General features: G+C 39.8%; 1 protein-coding gene across 4 annotated transcripts; it reads left to right on the forward strand.

The window, feature by feature from the left end:
- Nucleotides 1-1268: 1268 nt before the first annotated feature.
- marveld2a (MARVEL domain containing 2a) lies at nucleotides 1269-25928 on the forward strand. Of its 4 annotated transcripts, XM_054744084.2 has the most exons (12): nucleotides 1269-1686; nucleotides 4533-4603; nucleotides 5433-5491; nucleotides 5563-5630; nucleotides 5710-5810; nucleotides 8751-9710; nucleotides 11027-11247; nucleotides 14697-14732; nucleotides 14816-14979; nucleotides 18960-19131; nucleotides 20343-20393; nucleotides 22642-25928. In XM_054744084.2, the coding sequence occupies exons 6-12, from the start codon at nucleotides 8768-8770 to the stop codon at nucleotides 22759-22761; spliced, it is 1707 nt and encodes a 568-aa protein (XP_054600059.1). In that variant the 5' UTR covers nucleotides 1269-1686; nucleotides 4533-4603; nucleotides 5433-5491; nucleotides 5563-5630; nucleotides 5710-5810; nucleotides 8751-8767; the 3' UTR covers nucleotides 22762-25928. The 4 variants fall into 4 exon arrangements, with proteins under 4 accessions (XP_054600059.1, XP_054600058.1, XP_015830647.1 ...); XM_054744083.2 differs by having other exon boundaries at nucleotides 5563-5810; XM_015975161.3 differs by lacking the exons at nucleotides 5563-5630; nucleotides 5710-5810 and having other exon boundaries at nucleotides 5433-5522.
- The last annotated feature ends 220 nt before the right edge of the window (nucleotides 25929-26148 follow it).

The following is a 26148-nucleotide window of genomic DNA, read 5'->3' on the forward strand; positions in this document are numbered from 1 at the left end:
GCTGTAAACATGTTTATTTCTGCTGTGAAATTGGCATTTTTAACATGGGAGTCAATGAGGATTTGCTCGCTTCTGACACCAGCCCCCAGCGGATGAGGGTGGAACTGCAATTTTTGGTACTTCCGGGTTGGCCTCAATTTTTGAGCCGCATTGTGGGGGCCTGGTTAGTTCAGCAGTTCTAAAACAATTTCACTGTTTCATATTTTTGTGAATTTTAGGTCACGTGTTTGGTATTGAACAAGTGTGATTCCCTCCGGTTACTATGGCATTACAAAAGTTTAGATTACAACCCTATTCACTCATGTTTACTCTTTTCATTATTGTAGCCCAGTACACAAGCCCATGTATCATTTTCGTCTGGTTTTTATTGTTGGGTGATTAGAATTTGTTAGATTCATATATTCAAGCTTAATTTTTTAAATATACGTTTATTAAAACAATAGCAATAAATGAAGAAAAAAAATAAGATTCAATCCTTCCAAGGTCAACATGCTCTTCATAAAACACACTTTGTAATTTATTACTGGTAGAAATGAATGCTGATGGCTACAAATTATTTTTGCATTGAATAGTTCCATTCTAAATAAAAACTGAGGACCAAAACAGTGTATCCAATGTGTACGGGGTGCCATTTGTAAAGTCAAACAGTCATAATCTAACAGCAATATTTTTGGTTATTTAGCATATCATAAGAGAAAAAATTGAGAGTTCACTTTTTCAAAGTCATATATATTTTCACCATGTTATTCATACATTTATAAATGTTAAAGTTTCCAAATAAATATTTAGTTAGCAAGCTAAATATTTAATTTGTAGTTAAATATTTTCTTTGCAAACTAAATATTTAGGTCTGATCTAAATATTTAGTTTGCAAAATAAATATTTAACTACAAATTAAATATTTAGCTTGCTAACTAAATATTTATTTGGAAACTTTAACATTTATAAATGTATGAATAACATGGTGAAAATATGATTTCGAAAAAGTGAACTCCCAAATGTTTCTCTTATGATATGCTAAATAACCAAAAATATTGCTGTTAGATTATGACTGTTTGACTTTACAAATGGCACCCCATAAATGTGGTTTGACAATTGTTTTAATTATTTCCATATTTGAACATTTAATCCCCCCCCCCCCCCCCCTTCTAAAGTGAAAATTACATCCACGTCTCCATATCTTTTTGCAATCTTATTAGAATGTTTTTGCTGGTGTGTCCTTACAGATCTGTTGTATTCTATTTTATGTTTTATAGCTTAGTTATGAACCTTATAGTCATTTTTGAGTTTCTACCACGTTGGGTAAAAAAAAACTTGGTAGTTTTTTGTGTATCTTCTTGTCTGTTTGTGCTGCTACCTTTAACGACCAAAATCAGTATATTACGGCACTGTGTGATGGTAATCTTGACTGTAGCTCGGGACGCAGAATGATTTAGTTCATATTCGGACTGCACCTGTTACAGGTAGGTTTTTGAATTTGACTTTGTTTTCGGTCATGTAAATGACTCACAACCCTGAACAGCGGTTTAGAAGTGTTGCAGAAGTTTCCCAACGCAGGTAAACGACTCCTCCGCGCGGTGACGCCATGGGGATGGGCAGGTCACGTGGTATTGTCTGAGGGAAACCTGTAGTCTAATGTTACTGATATGGACGAGAGAGAGGAGAGAAGGAAGTGAAGCCGAAAAGGTAAGCAGCAGTCTCCTGTTTGCCTCTCCACGCGCGTTTCAACCCGATGGGCTAGAGGAATTTTAACGCGGACTCCTTTGCTGTGGGAGTAAAAGTTTAAAAGTCAGCAGTTTACGTGACGCAGCGTTTATTTGACTGCGCCAAGTCCGAGTGAAGTTTACTACGCCGCCGCGCCTTTATTACCGAATAAAACCGGTAAACAGATACATTTATACGGTAATGCCCACTATTACACACAAATGCACGTTAAAGCCGACGTACTAGGTTAAACAAAGCAAACGTAAACCCTAGGTCTGATTTTCCTGTCGTCGCCTCTACTCCCAGGTTTATCAGGCCTCAGTGACTGATTATTCTGGAAGCAGAAGTAGATGTTGGTCTTTATTCAGCCTTGTGTTATTATTACATGATTAAATCATCTCCCTTATTAAAGCTGAAGCGGCTCCGTTTGGTGATACACTTCTGTGTCCACTAACTAACTAATGCAGCTAACAGTCCTATGAGCCGCTATCCGAGTGTGTCTTGAGGTGAGCTGTTCCGTTAAATCACTTATTAATAAAAGAACAGTGTTTTCCTGTATATCTACTTGTGAATGTGAAGAAACATATATACTGTTTTACATTTGGCTTCTAAAATAAGCCGGGCTGATTTAGAAATTAAAAATCATCAGAACTGGCAGAAATATTTATTATTTATAAAATTTAAATTCAAAACTATCTGTTATGTTTGAGGGAAAAACTCGTTTTTAGTTTGGTTTTGATTATTTTTAAATTTTAACTTTACTCATACAAAAACATTATTTGTTTATTGTTTAATTTACATTGTTAATCAACTACTTAAGTTTTTTAAGAAGTGGTTTTCCCAAAATCCATTTCTTGGTACAGCGCCTTCTGTGTTCTGCTCAGTGATTTGTGATCAGATATTTGGTAATGGCTGTGAAGTCTGTAAAATGAATTGGGTCGATAATTTATTCCTTAATACATGTAAATAATATTGTTTACGCCATTACAACTCACATATGTTCTAAGCTAGCAGAAAACTATTTTGAGTTTGCCAATTTCTAAGCTTTTGGTGTAAATTTTGTTAAAACTCCAAACATTTGTACACAAGAGGAACTTATTTGGTGTCTGACTACATATCATGACAAAGTTGATTTATTTCAGTAAGTAAGTAAAAAATGTGAAACTTGTATGTTAGGTTCGTTAATAACACAGACTGTTTTAGAACACCATGCTTCCTGCTGCTGACCAACTTTATGGAGATCCAGATTTAATTTTCAGGACTTGGCACCTGCACAAAGTTCTACAGCTACCAGTACCTGGTTTAAGGACCATGGTACCCGTGTTGTTTATTGGCCAGCAAACTCGCCTGACCTTAATAGAAATTTATGGGATATTGTGAAGAGGAAGATACAATACTCCAGACCCAACAGTTCAGAAGAGCTGAAGGCCACCATCAGAGCAACATGGACTCTCATAACACCTGAGCAGTGACCCTCCCCCTTCGGTGCAGTCGACCTTTATTATTTGGGTTTAAGGGCCCAGTCATTTGCTCCGCCCCCCCGCCTGTCTTTATTTTGTTCGCCAGTGTACTGAGTGCTGTACATGCTCATAGTTTTCAGTTGGCCACCATTTCTAAAATTCCTTCTTTTTTCTTTTTTTTTTTTTTTTTTTGCATTGGTCTTAATTGTTATTCTAATTTCCTGAGATACAGAATTTGGGATTTTCATTTATCAGTTATAATCCAGATTTAAAGACATAACCATTTAAATTAGGGTTGGGACTCAATTAAAATGTATCTAATTATTTAGAGGCTTTGTAACTAATTAATTAGATTAATTGCATTTTAATCGTTCATGAACATTTGCCACCAAACTATTTTTTTAATTAAAAATAATGAGGCAGAGAATCAAATGTTAGACATGGATATTATTTATGTAAACCCAAGCTCTTTATTTCGGAAAAAGCAATGCTTTTTAATTATTCAAATGTTATTGTGTTATATGAAACAAAACCCCAATCAACTACATTTCATAATTGCAAATAGAAAATACCTGCAAAGGGTTCCTGAGCCTTTAAATGGTGTCTCAGTTAAGTTGAATTACTGAAATAAATGGACTTTTGCACCATATTAGTTTCACTTTTGTGTATAATTGGGTGTTTTAAATTAGCATTTCATTTACTCAATCTAGTAAAAGCATATATTATCTATCAACAAAAATCCTTATAAATGACACTAGAACAGGCACAAATCTGATGGAGGACTTAAATTTACTAACTTGGGTCAGACTCACACAAGGAGGTGTTGAAGCTGGTAGGAATTAATGATCAAATTAATGATTTGATGTCATTCCTCACATTGGAAGTCCTGCTCTCTCATCAATAAGGTTATAGCTGCAGACCTGCAGATTCACACCTGCAGCAGCGAATCTGCAGGTCTCCAGCTCCGCGACCTGATCACATCTTCCTTGCTCCTCGCTGGCCCTGCATGTAAACATTCGCTCCTTTAGCTCCGATCACAAAACGCATAGACAGTCACTTGTATTGAAAATGTTTTGTAATCCTACAAAATTGTTTAGAAAACTATATATGTGTAATGAATGAATCTAATATACAAGCTTCACTTTCTAAATGGAACTACTGAAATAAATCAACTTTGTCATGATATTCTAATTTTAAGACCAGCACCTGTATCGTTGGTGCAGATGTAATGTTGCATTTTGTGTGTTCTCTGTTATGCAGAGCATCTGACAGTTGGAGTTTAGTAGAATGCTTCAGTACTGTATAAACATAGGAATAATGTTTTGCATAAACAATGGTGTCTGAGGGACTGACTTTGTTTTACTGTAGAAATCAGCTGCTGTTAATCACAACCTGCTGCAGCCAAGTTGTCAGGATTACCCACAAAACGTCTAGAGATAGTAAGTACACCAACATGCCCTCACACGGATTCATGTTGTCATTATAAACTTGCACACCAACCTCTCTTTAAATGGGGCTATCTGGGTTTTTTCTAATTCAACTCAACTGTTTATCAAGGTAATGCCATAAAATGCAAGTGATAAGATCTCACAAGTCAGTAAACAAGAGTCATAAAGTGTAGTTTCTAGGCTTTAGGCACTTCTATGAAATCTTAGGGTGTTCATAATGGTATGTTTAAGTTCCATCAAAAAGAGCAGAAAGCCAAAATTGTTCAGTTCAATCTTTGGTTCTCATCCTCGTCGATGGTATATTGTCTCTCATACAAACAGTCACACACTGCTTGGCTCCGGTTCAGAATTCTGCCTCAAAGTTTTTGACAGGTCGTGAACCGTCTGTACCTCATGTTAATATTTTACTATTCGTCTTCCATTTGCACAGCCTTTGACGAGATTACTGCAAACATCAGAGCAAACGAGGAAGAGGAGAAAGAATCTGGTTAAAATAATGTTTTCTAAAAGACGCAAGACCTTCTCTGACATTTTCGACTGCCTGATTGAAACACGCACACAGGTGGAAGATAGTAGAGACAAAATACGCACCAACCCACACCGAACAACTCAGTGGAAACAAGACTTTTGTTTTGTAATACCTCCATCATCTCTGACCACTCAGGCCTTCATAAATGGTTGATTTGTAGAATTACTGTATAAAAATGCTGTTTTTACTATTGTTGATAGAAAGATGATGTACCGTTGCAGCTTTATAACATGTTAGTTTCTCAGGGCATGATGTTCACCTCGTTTTATGTCCATGTCTCTGTTTCTGCAGGCTATTCTCCAACACACTGAGCTTTCATACAAGGTTTGCATTCTGACCTGCAAGCCAATGTAAGTCGTGTTGAGTGACTGCGTGTGAAAGGTATTCAAGCACAGTTCATACATCTTTTTAACTTCTCCAGATTGAGTCAAAGAATTTGGCTGATTGGTTGTCAAGAATGTGTTTTTGTGCTGTGTGCAGCAGGCAATGGTAAGTCGAGCAATTCTGGGGATGTTGCACAACAATTACAACGGCAGCGTGGAAATTGATTCTCTGTATTTGGTTGCAGCACAAAAATGCATTCTTGACTCGGCTTGCATGGGTACTATCTTCACTCACGATGGCTTTGGCTGAAGGGTGTTTCCTGAGGTGACAGTAGGAACTGATGGGGTTAGTTGTGTTGACAACTTCATAACTGCTTGTTTGTAATGAGATTAATTTTCCTCATGATTTCTTCTTCACATCTGTGATGGCTTCAGTGTGGTGATTGCCAGGGCTTGGACTGCTGGTTGGGAATAAATGGAATAGAGAAAAAATAATTAGCAAAACATAGTAGTTTAGGAGGTCTGCATGTGGTTAAGATGTTCCACAAAGTTTGTGAAAGCACCGGAAAAAAGAACCAAAATGACTTCAAAGTAGGGCTGCTTGATTATGGCAAAAATAATAATCACGATTATGGTGACTGAAATTGAGATCACGATTATTTAGGACGATTTTTCAGTTTATGTTGATTTTATTTGTTTTTATTCAGTCATAAAACTGCTCAGGGCACAATCAGGACAAAAATAAGAAACAAGATGATCACTAAAAGAACTCCTGATTCCCAGGATAAAAAGACCAATATACTTATAGCTCATAGTCTATGACCCAAGGGCTATAGACCTTGAGTCTAACCAGTACAGAACCAAATACCAATATCTTGCAAATACTGACAACAAGAATTATACAGAGGCATTTATAACAAATAAATGCAAATAAATTCATGTTCACAAAATGTTACATAACATTTATTGAGTCGTGTCAAGGTGCTGTAGGAGAGTGCACTAGCACAGTGTCCTCAGAGAGATTAGTTATTATTTATCAGCGTGAGGAACTTATTTCTACCTTATTTATAAACTATTTATTTACAGGCCCATCAGTTAATGTAATAATTGTCCCAAACACAGCTGCCCCAACCACCCCCCCACCCCGGTCTCACAGCAATCGGGCAAGCTGCACGTGTGTTTAGCACGCTGCACGCGCACATTTAGCTGTTTTTAGCTGCTCAGGAGACCGCAGGTGCGGTGTGTGTGTCACTCACTCTGGTTAATCCAACAAGGAGCCGGCTCCGAGAGCTGTCTTTAGCGACCGACGCATCACTGCATCATTCCCTTTCCTAATGTTGTGAAGAACGGTCCGGAGCACAGGCGGAGTGTTTAGCTAACCTGCAGGAAATGTCGACGACAGTTATCCAGAAAGTAGCTAAGGGTTAGCAGAGATGTTTCTGAGATGTTCGCTAGGTACTTTTAGGATTAAAAAGTCAAGAAGGGGGTCTGAAAAGCTGTTAGAAATAGCGTCAAAGTCGCTAAGTTGGCAACACTGTGAGGAGCGCTTCATTTGCAACTCAGGGCAGCGCAAGCGGGAGGAGCAAATAATCGGCTTGTTTTGTTTTTTATAATCGTTCAAAACTCAGATCGTAATCGTGATTAAAATTCGATTAATTGAGCAGCCCTACTTCAAAGATGAAGTTAATAACTAATGTAGATAACATGCTAAAGAGATTTTAAAATAGCCACGAGAAAAATAACCTGACAGACTTTAAATGTCCTCTGTTGTTCAGTAGTGCAGGATGTGTAAATGGGCACAGTAACAATGTGATGGAATAATACCAGGGACAGCTAGCCAACTAATTATAAATATTTGAAGGGTTGTCTCTAGTTTGAGTCCAGGCTGATTGTTTATTTCACTCTTTAAAAAAAATTAACAACTAAATCAAAATAAAACACAAACACTTGAATGAAAAGGAGCAGATGGAAGAAAATCTTGTATATAATCTGCCCCACTCACACCAGTAGTTAAATCAATAATAAATAGTAATAAAAGTGTTTCACTAATAAGTTGTAACTGAAAGACAGCTCCGGACCAACATGCCAATGATTTACAGATACTAATTTACTGTTTTTCTAACGTCATCTCTATAATTCATGTGAAACAGGAAGAAACAAATGACAAAAAAATATATCAAGATTAAATATATTTTTTTACATTATAATCTTATTTTAACAGTCTTTTTAACATTGTAATTTATTTTACTTCTTTCATTTCTGACTCCAGATTGTCCCATAATTCGACTCCGTACACAGAAACGCTTCGCTTCAACACTTTGGTCCTGATTCTTGGTTTAATAAATATTTCACATCCTTTTAAATGATACTTAGTCTTTTTTATTATGTTGATTGGATATTTCTTGGTAAAGATTTCTTATGAGCTTTATAGATCCATTAGAAAAATACTGTGATCTACTAGATTGCCAAATTTTAATATTATTAGCTTAGCAAACGATGCACTGGTTGGAGCTTGGTAACCACTTAGACTAATGATTCGTGTTGCTCTTTCTGGAGTAGTGTATGTTTTATATGTAGTTCCACAGATTTCAGTGCAATATAATCGACATAAAGCATTTTTATTTAAAGACTCCTTTACTTTATGTAGTACAGCAAAAGGTTTTGCTGTTTATAATTTTATACCATAAATACGTGGCTTCCAGATAATATTTTCATTAATGACTCCATAAACTTAATTTCCCTCACTCTCTCAATAGTGCTGTATGTCGGCTCACAAAAGCTGCTTGGATATGTTTTTACTTTTTATCAAAGAGGTTGGAAAATAAAGAAATGTTTTTCCATTTTAAGTTATTTTCTTTTGTCTGAATCAGAAAATAACAATAAAAGTTAGTGATTCTTTATCATCATGTTTTTTATAACTCATAATTGGTTATCTTTCTTTCAAGCGTCTAGTGTGTTTTGTGGATCAGATGAAAAAGCACATCTAAAATTACAAACTCCACAACATAAACAACTAGTACTCATGCAAAAATGTTTTTAAATCAATAAAAAAGCTGAGGAAGCAAACCGACTACAAACGCACTCCGGCTGGAGTAATTATTTCTTATTTGTAGACATTTTGTGTTATTCGCTGCCTCTTCTGTATTTTATGACAGCTTATTCATCGGCTTATTTTTAAAAGTATCTGGAAATTATTATTTATTTTTAGTCATTTCCAGAAACTTGATCTCTTGACTTTACATTTTGATGCAGTTTAAAACGAGATCTCATCTGTTTGTGCTTTTAGGGACCATCACCGTCCTCATGTCCTATGGTGGCGGCTTTTACGGACGCACTGAGCGTGTCCGCCAGGCGCCGCAGTATGACCAGGTTACCGAAGACTTCTTACCTCCACCAGACCCCTACGACCTGCAATCCCTGAGAGAACATCTAGCAAAGAGCGCCGACCCACTTCCTCCTCCGCCTTTGCCAGACCAGCCCCCCGTCGGCCCTGAATTAGATCCCAGCGGCAGCGAGGAAAACGCAGACCCTGAACAAGACCCTGCCATTGACATCAAACCAGTCCATCGCTTTATCCCTGACTCCTGGAAGGACTTCTTCAGAGGGAGCAACCGCAGCAGCAAGAAGGCGTGGTCTATGCCTGCATCCTCAAACAACAACAACAACAGCACCTCTGAGGGGGTACGCTGTTCCCCCCCGCATTCTCCCTCTCTTCCTGGATCATACCGGGACCCCTATGGTGGCCCAGGCAGCAGCTACAACTCACACAAGGAGCTTCTGGAAGGACAGGACGTCCATGAGTCGGTGTCTGGGCGCACACACCACACAGGTCTAACATACAGCGAGAGGGTGGAGGAGTACCACCAGCGCTATGCCTACATGAAGTCGTGGGCTGGCCTGCTGAGGATTCTGGGCTGTGTGGAGCTGCTGCTTGGAGCAGCTGTATTCGCCTGTGTCTGCGCTTACATCCACAAGGACAATGAGTGGTACAACATGTTTGGGTACTCGTCTCCTGGAGGAGCATATGGATCAGGTATGTATGGCTCAGGATTAGGTGGGACTTACTACACTGGTCCCAAGACCCCGTTTGTGCTGGTGGTGGCGGGGCTGGCGTGGTTGGGGACTGTGATTCTACTGGTGCTGGGGATGACCATGTACTACCGTACCATCCTGCTGGACTCCAACTGGTGGCCCCTGACAGAGTTCATCATAAACCTGGCTCTGGCTGTGCTGTACATGGCAGCAGGTAGGCAATCCCACCCTTCAGAATTTATCTTTAATCATTTTAATTTTATTTAATCTAAAGTTGTGAGCCAGGGTCGGTAATTGTTCAGTCTAATAAATTCTTCAACATATGTCTGTTATTAAAAAAACATATTTAGTCTTAAATTCTTACAAAACATTTTCGTTGGAATTTTTTCATTTAGTTTGACACTTTTATAATTTTCAGCTTGCAGGTCACTCATTGTAGATAACGTGCAACAGTCCAAGAGTATAGATTACACTTTTCATTGATATTTTTTATTCTTCCTTGTCTTCTTCATAGAATAACTCGATTTGCTATTGTTTAAATGAATAAATGAATGAATAAATGAATGGGCTGCATGGTGGCGCAGTGGTTAGCACTGTTGCCTCGCAGCACGAAGGTCGCAGGTTCAAAACTCGCCTTTCTGCGTGGAGTTGCGTGTTCTCCCCATGCATGCGTGGGTTTCCTCCGGGTACTCCGGTTTCCCCCACACATCACAACATGCCCTATAGGTTATAAAAAGAAAAAAAAAAACCTTGTACGTCGCTTTGGATAAAAGCGTCTGCGAAATGAATAAACATAAACATAAATGTATTTGAATTTATAAAAGTTGGACCAATTTTTGTTTCTATATCATGCTCAAGGTTTGCAAAGACATTTAAAACTTTGAATTTGAATATAACGAAGATAAATCTTTGAAGGAATTCAAACACCCAGCTGTCATCAGCTTAATAATAAGCTTAGCTTCTTTGTCACAGACAGTTTAGTCAGACTGTAAAGTCAAACCTTCTGCACATGCAGGTCACCTCAGGGCCACAGACTGTTCACATGTAGTCTGATGGTGGTCACATTTAAATTATGATGTTAACCATCACTAAAAATAGGTGATCTTAGGAAATAGCCTAATGCTGTTTGCTAAATGCAGTTTTGGTTAAATCTTTAAACAGGCCTCAAGCGTGATGGTATGCAAAATTGCAAGACCTTGCAAAATCACTTATCACCCATACTAAGTTGTCTGTTGCTTTAAGCTCTGACCACATCCAGTTATACTTCATTGTCTAGTTAAAGCCACTTTATTTGGACCACTCTGAGTCGGGTTGGCTCCAAAAGTTAATCAGCTGTAGAAATACATCTGATCATTACATTAATGTTTCAATGTGACAAAAACTTTGCAATTGGGAATTTTATTCTGCTCAAACAGCAGATACATGCCATAAAGTATTCCCAGGCTGCATATCTGGATGACAGTAAATCTGTTTAAGTTTAGATTAACTTTTTAAACAAATAAAAACGCGGATATGCCTTCTCTTCTGCAGCTATCGTCTATGTCCAAGACACCACCCGTGGGGGGCTCTGTTTTTATCCCGTCTTCAATAACGGCATCAATGGGTTGTTCTGCAGAACAGAAGCTGGTCAGACTGCTGCCATAATCTTTCTGTTCGTCACTATGGTGGTGTATCTGATCGGAGCTATTGTATGTCTCAAGCTGTGGAGACACGAAGCAGCGCGGCGGTATCGTGAACGGTACGGTCTGGAGGTGAGAGCTCAGCTATGTGTTTTTATTTTTGTCCCGTTTGCTGGGTTTGGTCCCAGGTTTCCTCTCCAGTTATCCTATGTCTAGAAGATTATTCCAGTAGGATCAGTACAGTTGTTATGAAAGATCTAAGCACGTACTTTGCACAGGGGTGGAGTCTGAATCTTTGTCCAAAATCTAAGTACCGTATTTTCTGGAGTATAAGTCGCTCCGGAGTATAAGTTGCACCAGCCATAAAATGTATAATGAAGAAGAAAAAAACATATATGTCGCATTTTGGGGGGAAAATTTATTATTTTTCTTACAAAATCTGAGACCAAGCGTTTCACATTGCAAGACAAGTACCGGTAACAATAACAGAATAAACAACCAGCTGTTGCATCAGCGGTATGCGCAGCAGCGCTCCACAGTCTCCAGCAGAGGATGGCGGTGTTTCAAACCCTCCCAGCGGGTGGGGAGAGCTCATTCCTGGGCCGGAGCCGGCCCGCAGCAGCGCGGTATACATTAGGGTTGTCACGGTATGAAAATTTAACCTCACGGTTATTGTGACCAAAATTATCACGGTTTTCGGTATTATCGCGGTATTTTTTAAACGGTGTTGCATATGTTCAGAAAGCATTGATAGTCCTGTTCTACACAAACTGAAATAGTTCTGAAAAGGTTTAATATTGTTTATTAAACCTAAAATAACACAAAGCCTTAGCAAAAGTGCAACTTTTCACAAGTAAAGGAACAAATAGCTTATTTTTCTGGAACATGTTACAGTAGTCAGTGCAGGTTTAAATTATACAAATCCAAACATTCAAAACATAAACAATATGTAAACAAATCAAAGAAACACCACTTGTTTTCTCATATACTTGTTTTCTTCATTATCAAAATGAAAATCTAAAACTCCAGTCCACACTTGACTTGAGCGCTGTACAAGTCAACCTTAAAAAATATGTATTTAAAATAAATATCCACTTTAAACAAATTACTAAAATAACTACTACACTATGTAATCAAATCCAAATGTTCAAGTATAAATGGCATTGAATAAGTAAACAAATCCATGACAAGGAACTAATTGTATATTTCTCTTCATCATCAACAAATAAGATGCTTCATCCAGCAACAGGGTGTCCGTGACACGGTTTAAATGCTGGCAGAGGGCGCTGCGGCTGCAGGATATAGTGACTCGTTGCATTCTCCCTCAACCAAAAGTCCTCACGTCATGCATTTCAGCTAAAATGCTAATGTTAACTTACCTTGCACTGGCTGTGGAGACGTGGGTGATCGTCACGCAGATGTGCCATGAGATTTGAAGTGTTGCTGCCTTCTGCAGTGCAGACACTTGTTTCCTGCACGTTCTGCAAACGGGATAGCCGTCTTCTATTAACTGTCCCTCAGCATTTTTCAGAAATCCCAAATATGCCCATACTTCCGATTTAGTCTTCTTTGAGGGCTGATGGATGTCCTGGGCGCTGCCGTCTCCTCCTTCGGCCATTATTTCAGCTTCAAAGTTTTGGTGCCGTTGCAAATTAAAAAGTGCGTGTGCGCGCAGCGGGAACTTCAGCTGAAGCGACGGTGGCTGGTAAGGGTCATCGCGCCGAAACCGCGGCCACGGTAAACCCACCGAGATAATATAGTTTTTTAAAAACTGGACGGTTATTTTTATTATCAACTTTTTTACCGGGGTTTACCGCTATACCGGTTACCGTGACAACCCTAGTATACATAATTTGGTATATAAGTCGCAGGACGAGCCAGACTATGAAAAAAAGTGCGACTTATAGTCCGGAATATATGGTAGTGTTTTACTAGGGATGCACCGTAATGAAAATTCTTGGCCGAAAACTGAAAATGATAAAACCGAGGCCGAAAAACGAAACACCAAAATTAATTATTATGTCTATAATTAGAACCATAGCATTTATGGCTTCCATTAGTGGTACGACAAATCAAAAATCTCACAGACGGATCATATCATGGATCAGATAATTTTTTGGATCAGCAAAAATAAAAGAAAAAACAAATAGCTCTGCTCTCTCCCTTTATTTGTAAAACACATGGTGCAACATTTTCTGCTCAACTTGTAACTTGCTATAAAAGCAGGAGTTGCAGAGAGGTCCCATTGCTTATTAAATATTAGAATGGCTTGCCCTATAACGCACGCTCTCCCTTTGTGTTCAGCTTTCACTCATCTCCTCACCTTTCTGATGCACTGTTTATTTTTCTTTAATCCTCTTTAACAGATTTGTCCCCAAAAACATTTACAGGTCCCGTTTCACGCACCACCTCCTTTCACAGAGATCGGAGTTATGTGTGTACGGCGCTGCGCCGTCGGACTGGAGGCGCGTGTTAATTTTTGCCGTTTGTAACATCGTTATATTTTACAGGGAAGCCAAGATGCTCCCATACATGCGACTAAAACGACAAAGTTTTTTGAGCTCCTCTTCTCTTCCATGACCACCGCTGTGCGTTTCTTCTTTGGATTGAACAGGTAGCACCTCCATCCTCCACGTGATCGATCCGCGAACCACGTGCGTGCCAAACCGTAGAGAGTGATCCAAATGGATCACGGATCATTGATGAATGAATGTATGATTTCTATGAAGCACAGAGCAAGTAGCCACATGAGGGCGAAGCATGATGAAGCAAAAAGGGGATCACCTGACGGCCTACGTCGGCTGTGTTGTTTGGTGATTTAGGTTTTTCGATCAACAATGCACTTTTGGGTCAGTTTCGGTCGAAATTTTTCAGTGGCCAAATTTTCGCTGCATCCCTTGTTTTTACAGCCTTCTGAGTATTTTTAACATCTTAATGCTTAGATTTCTAAAAAAAACTAAACAAAAAAAAATTAAATGTAAAGTGTGCTTGAGTGTAAACCTGTTTATTTGTGGAGATTTTTTTTGCATTTAAAGATACTGTATTTGTGCTTGCCCTTAAAAGAATTGAGGACCAGTTTGTTTCTTTATATCTTTTTTCTGCCCTTTGATGGTCTGGTGACCTGTCTAGGGTGTCAACCCGCCCTCCGCCATATGACTGCTGGAGATGGTCACCCTCCCTGTGACCACAGTGAGGATAAAGTGGTTCACATATGATGAATGGATGAATATCTTACTCTTTCATCATCTTTGATGTGTCCCAATTCAAACTTTAAACAAGTGAAAGAAAATGGCATCATAACAAATCCAGGCAGTGCCTGGATAAATTTTACTCTTTTTGTTAAATTACTGTTTGAAAAAAGTCAATTTTGGCCAGTTTCAGATTCTCACATGGCAGCAGCAGTTGCAACTTTACGTTCTAAAGCGTCAGCAGGAGTTTGTTTTACATCATAGTGTTGAATTTCATCATGTTTCCTATGTTAAACGCTATTTTGGCATGAATTGTGGATTTAAGACAACAGATGTTTTTATTTGTTTGATTTTACAGTGACAGCTAAAACAATCTTGCTTTTATTCATAAAGGTGCAGCCCTCTGAGATGCGAGCTGTGCAGTCATTGGTGAGTTCTCTGTGAGAAACTGAAACCCATGTTTTGACTTTTCATAACTCTTTGTTTGATCCAAAATTTCCCAATCTCATCAGATGGTCCCTGATTCTGCTTCAGCTCTCAAGAATCCAGAGCAGGTTCACGGTTCCTCTGTCATTCCCATCCAAGCTCCAACAAAAGCAGTTCCTGCAAAGTTTGTGCAGGGAGCGATACCATCAGGATACATCCCTAAGCCCGTCATTGTGCCTGATTACCTTGCGTAAGTACTGCCGAACATACAAAAGAAAAGACAAGGGGTAAAGGTAGTAATAAGAAGGACTTCCTTTTTTATTCAGGTCTATCAGTTGTTACTGTTGCCCTTCCTCCTCATCGTGGAGCTGGCACGTTCCTGAGCAGGAAACTAATTACGTCTGGGCTTTTTAGAGAAATTCACCCTGATCGAGGATCAGTATATTTGGTTACCAACAGTTTATGTAAAAACGTCTTTCACAAAAAAATGTTTGGCTCACACAGAATAGAACTAAACAAATTATATTTCACCATTTAATAATTCTGAATTAACTCTACAATTAAACGTTTTATGTTTGGAATTCTTCGCAAAAAGTTCTCATACGTACTCTTTTTTCCAGAAAGCTACGAAAATTTGAAATTCTGACTTAAAAACAAAGTTGCTCATTCAAAGTTTTTATTGCAGCCACTCTCAAATCCCCATAACTTAATGACCTGTTGTATTAAAATCTGGTTTAACTTTATCTGAGTGTCTGTGTTTTGTGGAAACCGATACTGTCACACCATCTTAATCCAGGGCTCTAGACTTACATTTTTTACTGGTTGCACTGGTAAGTCAATTTTTTTTTCTTCAGTGCACCAGCATAAAAGTTAGGTTCACTCAATTTTTTATTGAATTTCGACTTATGAATGATTATCTCATCTGATGATTTTTGCTGCATCTGAAAAGCAGTGGAGAGAGGTCATTTATTTTAACATGTGTTTTATACATACCTTGTGCAGACGTTTCCTGCTTTTAATATCAACGAGCCCCGACTCAGAGCTGCTTGTAAGTGATTTATTATCTGATACATTCTTTACAAGACGAAGACAACATGGTTTTTTTATTTATAAATTACAGTTGAAAAGAAAACATTTAGGCGGTAAAAAAGAAAAGAAATAATTAACAAAACTGCTAAACTTTTTCCCAAAACCTATGTGTGAAAGAATTTTTCAAAAGAGGTGCAATGTACCGTAAATCCTCTAATACAGGCCCGGGCCTGTATTTGACTCAAGCTCATCAAGCTCCAGGCCTTTATTGGAAGGAGGACCAGAATTAGAGGCAGGCCTCTATTTCTATTTGAGCAAAATGAACTAATGGTTCACTGGAGTTTTTGACAATTAAAATTGCACCCACATTTTCAAAGTTAAACACATTTCTTTTAACAACGGTAGTTTCTGCTTCAGCCCTCTCCCCCCTGCCCCTGCGCAGCGGCCGCAAACTCACTGATGCGCCTGCAGCCTCTCAGAGTTCCTGCTGCTCTAAACATTAAAATAATTATTTCATTTTCTGTTCCTCACTTCTGATTACCTTCAATGGTGTCTGTTTGTTGCAACCACCAGGTACAAAAACTAACTTGTTTTTATTTGACTATTTTTCTGTCCTGCCTGTTTATTATCTTCCTGCATCTCCTCTCAATCCTAAAGAAAAACTGCTACCTGGGTTCATATATATTGACCTTATGAGTTACCTTTGAACTGCAGTTCTAAAAGATCTACCGACCGCAAAAACAGTGGAGCGCTCCCTGCTTGGCGGCCGTATCATACAGTCCGAGCAATAAACGCGGAAGTTAGATCCAAACACCCATTGTGTGGGAGAAGCATCGAAATGAACTGTTTAATCTGCCCATCATTTGTGTTGAGAGATCAGCAGTGTTTGGATCAACAAAGGGCGACTACTTTGACAGTAGAAACTGTATTTATGGCTTATTTTTGTGCATTTAAAGTTCAGCCGCCATTGATAGGTGTTAAAAGTTGTTAAACCTGTGCATATGAAACAAAAAACGCCTTTTGTTTATCGATTTATTGTGAAAAAAGGAAGTTGTGCTTGCTCCTTTTCCTGTTGGGCCGTTGTGATTTCTGTCCATTGACTGCGGAGGTGCTCCGGCGAAAATAGGATCGATTCTATTTTTGCCGGACGCCGGAACAGAGGGCGGCGCACGGCGCCGCACTGCCGGAGCACGGCCGCAGTAGTAGAATTGCTCTGATTGACTACAACGGGACCGATTTTGCTCCGGCGTTTGTGTCGGAGCGGAGCGGAGGTAGTGGAATTTTGCGCTCCACAGCATGCAGCAAAACGCATCAGGCGCAAATAAAAGACAGAAAACATTAAAGGAAATGAACTGACATGAACGATCGTGTGTTAAATTAGTTTTTGAGGTGGCGACACCTGATTGTGGCCGTGCTCAGGAGGCAGATCTGACGACCGCGAAAACAGCGGAGCTCTCCCTGCTTGGCGGCCGCATCAGTGATCTGTGAGTCGGAGGACAAGGTGATGCGCCCCGCTCCACAGCAGCGAAACACATCAGGCGCAAATAAAAGACAGAAAACATTAAAGGAAATGAACCGACATGAACGATCGCGTGTCGGTACCTATGCTCTGACACAGCGCGTTGCCCCCCTGAGCGCAGGAGCTTGTCACCTGCTGACAGCAGGCTGCTGTCTTTTCCGAGGGCTGCATCTTGCCGGTCATTATCACGTGACAGCGACTAGTCGACGACAGGCATAAAAAGTCACTATAGTGAAGTCGACTAGTTCATACAACCCCTACTGCTGCTCTCCAGAGTGTTCTGCAGCATAATCAGCACGTTCTCTTTGAACTTGATAGTGTAATGACCTGGCTGGGGTTGTAAGCCAGGTGCATTCTGGGTATTGTGTTATATGTGTTTCCTATCGTTCTGCTAGTTCCTATGCTGATTTGCGTGTTGTGTGAGTGTTATGTAAGCCACAGGGAAGGGGATGTGTGTTCTGTGGAGTGGGTTGAATTAGCATGGTTAACTGACACCGTGACTCTGTGTGGTAGGAGCGTGATAGAGGATCGTGTCTGTAGCGTTACAAAGCGTTAAAGAAAGAGCCTAATAAAGGTCTGTGTAAACCCCTACTGCATCCTGCTGATTGATTTGGGGATTATAACCCTGCCGCTGAGACGCTCGTATTTACTTGTTACTACATTCCACCCGGCCACAATAAGAGACCGGCCATTATTTACCTCCGCTGACTCCGACACCGGCCAAAATTGGAGACCCGGCCTTTAATTGAATACCGGCCTGTATTAGAGGATTTACGGTATTTCAGCTAAGTTGATTTGTGTGGGACGTCATTGACAGGCGCAATATCCCAAAGTCTGGCAGCCCGAGAAGATCTGGTACCTACACCGGGTGGCTCAGGATTTAACTTAAAAAAGAAAAAGTTGCAAATCATTATTTTCATTTTCTCCTCATCCACACTACTTCCCCCCGTTTACCTACTAGGGATGTAAGAAAATATCAATATGGCAATATATCGAGGTCATTCTTTCCTGCGATATTAAATCGATATTCAAAAGCTGTATATCAAATTTTTGGAAGAATTTACATGCAAACATTTGTGTATTTTCTTTTCTTTTGGTGCAATTCAAACACTGACTGCTAGTAAGCAGCAGTGTGCAGTGGCTTTTGTTTCCACCACTGAATTGTAAATCCCTCTATGTGGTTTAGATACCTCATGTTAAACATGCCATGTATCAGTTTGAACTGTTTATTGAATTTTCCGGCAATAAATTCAGTCTAAAATAATCTCTAAAATCGTCTGATTGTATCGCAATATATGACGTGATATGTCGTATTGTCTCCCCTGTGTCGTGATGCGTATCGTATCGCCAACATTGCACCAGTATGCATCCCTACTTGAAAGTAAAGTAAGTGGGTTTGCATTCTGTAACCCTTCAGTCAAGATGCTGTTAATTCCTCAGAGGTGCAGTTATGGTCCTTCAAAATCCTTTCAGTTGTCTGCCCAGTTATTTGTCCGGCACATTTACCAACATCAAATAAGTCATCAACAATTTCTTGAAAATCTGATTGTGATACATGAAGGACTGCCTGCAAGCGAAGTAAGAGATTACCGTGTAGCCTAGCACACAAACGTAAACGAAGTGAAAACTTCTTGAATCACTTTTTAATGTTGATAAATGGTATCCGTGTGTCCCTTGTACAGGAAGTACCCAGCAATCCGTTCTGATGAAGAGCGAGACCAGTACAGAGCTGTGTTTAATGACCAGTACGCAGAGTACAAAGAGCTCCACTCTGATGTGCAGGCCACCCTAAAGAAGTTTGATGAGATGGACGCCATGATGCGTGGTCTACCTCAGCACCCCAGCACCCAAATGGTGACTTATCCAACACATTCTTCACACCTCTCTGAATTATACATACTCATGTTCATTTTCGGACATCATACCTGTGCCTCCTTTCCCTTTACAACCTAAATGTTCTATTACTTCTGCCAGAATTAATGACTTTAAAGTTGCGGTTTACCAGAACTGCTTTTGTTACCTCCAATGTTTTTAGTTCTTGACTTGTTAGAGGCAGTTCCTCTTTGTGTTTTTTGTTGATAGTGTTGCTTGCACTCATTAAAGGGCCTGAAATAAGTAGTAGTTTTTAGTGTTGTTGATGAGAAGCACTATTATTTAACCTACAATAAAATACAACTTGGTTTAGGAGTTCTGAATTATATGGATGAGTGGGCTTTGTGATCAAAATCTATTTTGATCCTCTGATTTGGTATGAAGTTACAATATCCCCATAATTCTTTATTTTTATGAGGCAGTTCCATTTTAGCCACAGAAGAGAACCTCTGTTCCTGTTGGGCTCCCAGCCGCAGTGTAGTAGTGAGCAGCTCAGAAAGGTCACCACTGGAATAAGCATGAGTTATTGTTTCATTTCCCACTGATGCTATTAATGTTCTGATCACTGAATTGTGTTTAGCCGGAGCTTCGTCTGGCTTCTCTGTGAATGTATCCTCAGCACTGTAGTGTCTGTTTCTCCACTGAGTTCAGGTCAGGTGTCCGCCGTGTCCCACTGAACTGTTAATGAAACCGGTAGTTTTGTTTTCTGACGTGGTGAAACCGCATGCTGAAAGGAGCCTTTAGAGTTTGTCAGCTGACCAGTAAGGGATGCAGACAGCCGACAAGGTTCAAACAGGATCATATATTCAAACTGTGGTGTTGATTCTCAGAAAATTCAGGCAAATGAGATTACAGATGTTACATAATAGTGAAATGTTTCAGACCAATACACAAACACACACCAGGCAGATATTGAACTCTGCTGCAGCTGTGTGTAAATCTGACCTCTGCTCCAGTATCGGTGTGGCAGTGTTTGAGTGGTGTGTGTTGTTTAGCAATAATATCCCATCCGGGTTTGGATTTGTTTAAATGTGTCTCGTTACTCCTGTCTGAAACTTCCTGTTTAAACTTCCTCTATCCACTCTACTGCCTCTCCACCCTCACATTCCTTATCTGCTCCATTCAGAGCACCTGATTTTCATATAGACTCTCATGAAGTCACCTGAGTTAAGTACCTCTCTCTTTGTATTTAGGAGGTGGAACGCATCAACAAAATCCTGCAGGACTACCAGAAGAAGAAAAATGTGAGCTTATTGTCTTGTATAGAAACACATTTGTTTACTGGTGTCACATCCTGTCCCAGAGTAGGTTCTTACTGTAGTATTTGGCTTGTACTTTGTCTCTGTCAGAAGAATCATCCACACAGGCCTTAGGCACAGAAATATAATAGGACCTTTGTTTTTGTGGAGAAAAACTCCGTGTTAAACCCAATAAAACAAATGGAAGTAGGAACAACAGCAGCTTCTCTACAAAGCCACACATTTACTGTAATGACATTCTCAGATCTATACTTAGATACTGAGCTGTAAAAATTATATAACTATCTACCTATGTACTTTTTACCCATATACAGAGACAGATGGCAGTTCCCCTTCCTGTTTACAGGCACTGCCATGTTATATTTTTGCAACCAGAGTCTAAATACTCAGAATGTGATGCTGAAGGCTCACCCACTCCCCCACACACACGCATGGTGTTTTAAAGTATGATAAATACCCGCACTTGTACAGCACCTTTCAGAGCCAGAGGACTCAAAAGTGCTTTACACTACAGTGTATTATTCATCCATTCACACACACATTCACACACTGGTGGTGATGAGCTACAATGTAGCCACAGCTGACCTGCACCACCAGTTCCTCCAACCACCACCAGTGTGCGTTAATTAAAACTATATAAACTTCATGTTTGAACACGTGACAGCAGGGTAAGAACTACATGAATCAACAAGAATGGTCATCTGCAGAAAACTGGTCTCTAACGTATATTATTTTTTAGTCACCAAGTTAACTTGTTTAGTTAGAGGGGGTGGGGCCTACATCTTGTACTTCTGTCATTAGTTTAGGTTTCAGCTTTAATGTTATGTTTCTGTGTCTGGTTATTGTGGTGGTGATGCTTGGTACCAATTTGTCAACTCCAATTTGATCATCGGTTCACTCAGCCGGTCTGCAGGACTGTTAGGACTTCTGTCTACACATTACTAGATGAAGCTGTGAAAATATGATGCTGTTTGGTTTTCCAATGGCTGTCTTTATCATCCTGACATTATCATTTGAACTTGACAATTACGTTTGAAGAAAACCCCTGGACGGCGGCGCAGTGGTTAGAGCTGTTGCCTTGCAGCGAGAAGGTCCTGGGTTCGCTTCCCAGCCTGGGATATTTCTGCATGGAGTCTGCATGTTCTCCCTGTGCATGCGTGGGTTCTCTCCGGGTACTCCGGCTTCCTCCCACAGTCCAGAAACATGACTGTTAGGTTAATTGGTCTGTCTAAATTGTCCTAAAGGTTGGTTTATGCTTGACGCGTCCGCGAGGTCCGCACGGCTCCGCGCGGAAAAGTTGCGTCATTTTAACAACCACGCCCCTCCACCGCGTCTCCGCACGGCCCAAGATTTCCGCAACGCGCACCTCGGAAAATTTCTAACCACGCGGACGGTCGGACGCGGAAAAACATGGCGGACCGGCACGGCAGAGGTTCGTAAATACAGACATTTGTATGATTCAGCTCTCAGAGATCACCGTGATCAACATGTTGTTGATCATTCTTGGAGAGAAATAGCTCGCACTGTCAGAAAAGACGAGAACGCTGTTAAAAATGCTGAAATGCCATGTTGTAAACAGTGATTTCTACTTCTACTATGGTGTAGTGTTGGATGCATGCTGTAGAGCTCCATGCTGCCCCCTACAGTTTGGGAGAATATTGGCTCACCGCAGAGACAAGCCGCACAAACCATAAACGCTGCGAGTTGTGAAGCGCGTTCCAGCCGCGAGCCGCATCACCGCGCGGAAAGTGAATGCGTCAAGCATAAACCAAGCTTTAGGTGTGTGTGTGTGTGTGTGTGTGTGTGTGTGTGTGTGTGTGTGTGTGTGTGTGTGTGTGTGTGTGTGTGTGTGTGTGTGTGTGTGTGTGTGTGTGTGTGTGTGTGTGTGTGTGTGTGTGTGTGTGTGTGTGTGTGTGTGTGTGTGTGTGCGTGCGTGCGTGTGTTGCCCTGCGATGGACTGGCTCTCTGTCCAGGGTGTACCCCGCCTGATTGCCCATTGACCACTGGAGATAGGCACTAGCCCCCCCCCCCCCGCCACCCCACATGGACAAAGTGGGTTCAGACAATGGATGGATCGATGGAAGATCCCTGGACAAATGCACATGATGAATCATTTAATAATAACCATAATCCAAACATTAAAATCAAAAACACTGGTTCTCATAGGTAAGATGAAAAATAAGACTTGTAGATAGATGCAGAAGCAGTAACTCTTTTGGTTTCACCACCTTAGGACCCAACATTTCTGGAGAAGAAGGAGCGCTGTGAGTACCTGAAGAGCAAACTGTCACACATAAAGCAGAGGATACAGGAATATGATAAGGTCATGGAGTGGAATGATGGATACAGCTAGACCCAGAAGTGAAGCTGCACTAGTAGAAGAAAACAATGTTAATGTGGCTGCTGAAGCCCAGTCCAAACTAAAAAGGAGAATCTTCCTGCTGCCGAGTTTGTTTTGTATGTGTACAGCACTCTTCTGTGTGAATTCTGTCAGACTGTTTCTGTTTCCACGTTTTTAAAGCTCACAGGTGGAACAGACACAAGTACTTGTGCTGTGTTGCTTCATATATTTATATCTGGTTAATTTAGTTTAGCAAACTGACAGGAAGTGGTCATCGTGGATCTGACAGTAACAATATCCCAAATCATCGGTCTTCAGAGCTTTCTGTCACCCCAAAGTTATCATCACCTGTAACTTGTTTATTTAGTATTTCCAGTTTTGCTGTGCTGTTATGCAAACACCATTAACTTTATATTATCTCGTTATACCTGCTGTTGATCAGGTGTTGGTCACCTAAAACAAACGTAGAACAATTAAGATGTAGAAATTTGGGATGCACCGATCAGGTTTTTTGCTGCCGATCACCGATACCAATATCAAAGAATGCTGATCACCGATACCGATCACGTGGATTGGCCAGAAATTTTCTACAACATTATAATGAGTGCTACAAACTACATAATCTAGAAATAAAGGAAATGTAACCTAATCTAAAATGGTCTGTATTAGGGTTGTCACGGTGAGAAAATTGAACCTCACGGTTATTGTGACCAAAATTACCACAGTTTTCGGTATTATCGTGGTATTTTTTTAAACGTGCTACATTTTCGCACGATTAAATAAACCCTGTATGTCAGGAAATATTGTCCTCAGTTTGTGTCTAAATTTTGCCTAAAATGTGTTATTTTGTAATTATGTTGTTTATTTGTTTACATTTTTCCCCTTTAGTCTTTAAATTACCAATATTTGCCCATAACTTCTTATTTTATGTCTGTTTGATGTCATCGTTTTAAAAATATCAGATGTTACTAAGTACTCAAGTAGCCTTCTAATAAGATACTTTTTTACCCTTACTTGAGTAATAAACCCTATATCAGGAAAATATTTTCCTCGGTTTGTGTCCTTCCAGTGAGCTTTGCAGATGTGGGAAAATGTCATCAGGCAGTAATCATTGTTAAATTCATAATTATTCTCGGAGAGAGACCAACTCATATCTGCCCCTGGGAGCCCCGTAATGCATAGCGTCATTTCAACATGGGGGTGTCCGTGACACGGTTTATATGCAGGTAGCGGGCGCTGCGGCTGCTTTATATAGCGACTCGTTGCATTCTCCCTCAACCCAAATCCTCGGATCACGCATTTTAGCTAAAACGCTAACGTTAGCTTGCCTTGCGTTGACTGTAGAGTTGTGGGTGATGGTCACGCAGATGTGTCATGAGATTTGAAGCGTTGCTGCCTTTCACAGACACTTTTTCTGCACGTGCTGCAAACAGGATAGCCGTCTTATATAAACTCCCTCAGCATTCTTCAAATATCTAATATATGCCCGTACTTCCCACTTTGTCTTCTTTGAGGGATAATAAATGTCCTCCTGAGCACTGCCGTCTCCTCCTTTGGCCATTATTTCAGCTTTAGCTTCAAGAAAGTTTTGGTTGTAAACAACAACACACGCATGTGCCGCCGGCAACTTCAGCGGATGATACGGTGGCTGGTAAGGGTCACTGCGCCTACACCGCAGCCACGCTAATCCACCGAGATAATGTAGTTTTTTAAAAAACAAGACGGTTATTAATATTGTCAACTTTTTTTTACCGGGGTTTACCGCTACACCGGTTATCGTGACAACCCTACCTGATCGGTCTGCTTTGGTCTATTTTGAAAACTCCGATCAAAACTCTGGACTACAAATGTGCTGATTCAGAGCTGATAACCAAGGATCTACATTTGCAATTTTTTTAAACCACAGCTGGCTGGATCCTAAATGAATTTCAGGTTTAGATTACAACTCATTATTCTGCTGGATGAACTGGTTTAGACAAATCGTTATGTTCATTCTGTGTACATCAATCTCTTTATGTTTGTGTGTGTAATTGTTTCAGAATTGGCTAAAGAGAAGTTAACTGAGAAATTACTGTGATTTAAAAAAATATGATTAGTCACTCTGAGTGCAACTCAATGTTGCAAAGCAAACAGTCAGTGGTAGAGTTGCGTTGGTGTTAGCCAATCTGAGGTGAGCTGTCAGAGTATCAGGAAATAAGACTCCTAATCCTGTCGACTTTCTCTCCTCTTCCGGTTAACTTGTAGTTCCTGAAACAGGAGAGAAAGAGCTTTTTTACCTACAGAGATCGACTCACATTCATTTACTGTAAATGTAATGAAAAAACAAGTGAACTTGGCCTTTCTTGTTGGTTGCTGATGAGATGTTGTTTCCTCAGAGCCATCCTAGCCATTTCCTCTTGAATTTAGTCTGTGGTTTAAAGTCACACACATAAATATGGGAATAAATAAATAAAATGTGGGAATAAAACACCCTGCTGTTGGTTTAAGTGGTCTAAATATGCAATTATTGATGTAAACTGTGATGTAAAACTAATTGTAGCTGAAACCTGTATAATTTCACTAAAGGCACTGTTGAGAAAAGTGAATGTTTGTGTTGGCCTTCATGTTTCATTGTTTTTGTTTACCTCCTGGTGACATTACTACCAGCAATCCTTTTGTCTTAAATGTTCAGCCTTATCTAAAACCACTGCTTTTATGGCACAACACTGTTGATGATGGCATTTATTTTAATTGCACAGTTTGTTTTTAATGAGTCTGTCCTATTCTGCAAGCTAAATGTTGTTTAGTAGTTTTAATCTGTGATGATTACGTTATGCTTTGTTCTACCATTTCACTACATTTTGTACCTGGATGTAATTTAAAGAATCTTATGTATATCTTTTTTCTGAATGACACTAAAACGTTTTAATAACAAAACATTTGTATGTATATAATCATGTAAACATGGATGTCTTTTTTTCTGTCATTTTTAAGTGATCAACTGGTGCTCTCTGTGGTCACAATACAGGTGTGTGTGTGCAACATTTTACCTTTTTATCTGCATAGAGGACTGTTTTATTTGTCATTTCTTTGCCATAAAGAGAGATTACAAATGTAATATGTGTAGAAAACAGTGCATTCGAAAATGTTAAAACTGCCACTGGAATAATTTTAAAAATAAAATATTCTATCTCTTTGAATGTTTTTGTTCATGCTTTTATTTACATAAATCAGTCTGTTTGGTTACTTAGATGATCTTTATTACACAAGTTATAAACTACTAATTTGGTTAGTTGATTAGAACAAATTATGTATCTTTCTAGAATGAAAAGCCAGTGATTTTTATCTGGAGAGGCACTATATAAAAGATGGTTTTCTTTCTTGAATCCAAGCTGCATTATTTGGGAGGACATTTAATAT

Source organism: Nothobranchius furzeri, chromosome 6 (genome assembly GCF_043380555.1).
Source record: "Nothobranchius furzeri strain GRZ-AD chromosome 6, NfurGRZ-RIMD1, whole genome shotgun sequence".
NCBI classification, from domain to species: domain Eukaryota; kingdom Metazoa; phylum Chordata; class Actinopteri; order Cyprinodontiformes; family Nothobranchiidae; genus Nothobranchius; species Nothobranchius furzeri.

Excerpts from the sequence above, each read along its gene's own strand:
- marveld2a (XM_015975161.3), top strand. The coding sequence starts at position 8,768 with ATGTCCTATGGTGGCGGCTTTTACGGACGCACTGAGCGTGTCCGCCAG. Across the intron at positions 14,733-14,815 it reads TGCGAGCTGTGCAGTCATTG|ATGGTCCCTGATTCTGCTTC; the intron begins GTGAGTTCTCTG and ends CAATCTCATCAG. Across the intron at positions 14,980-18,959 it reads ATTGTGCCTGATTACCTTGC|GAAGTACCCAGCAATCCGTT; the intron begins GTAAGTACTGCC and ends TCCCTTGTACAG.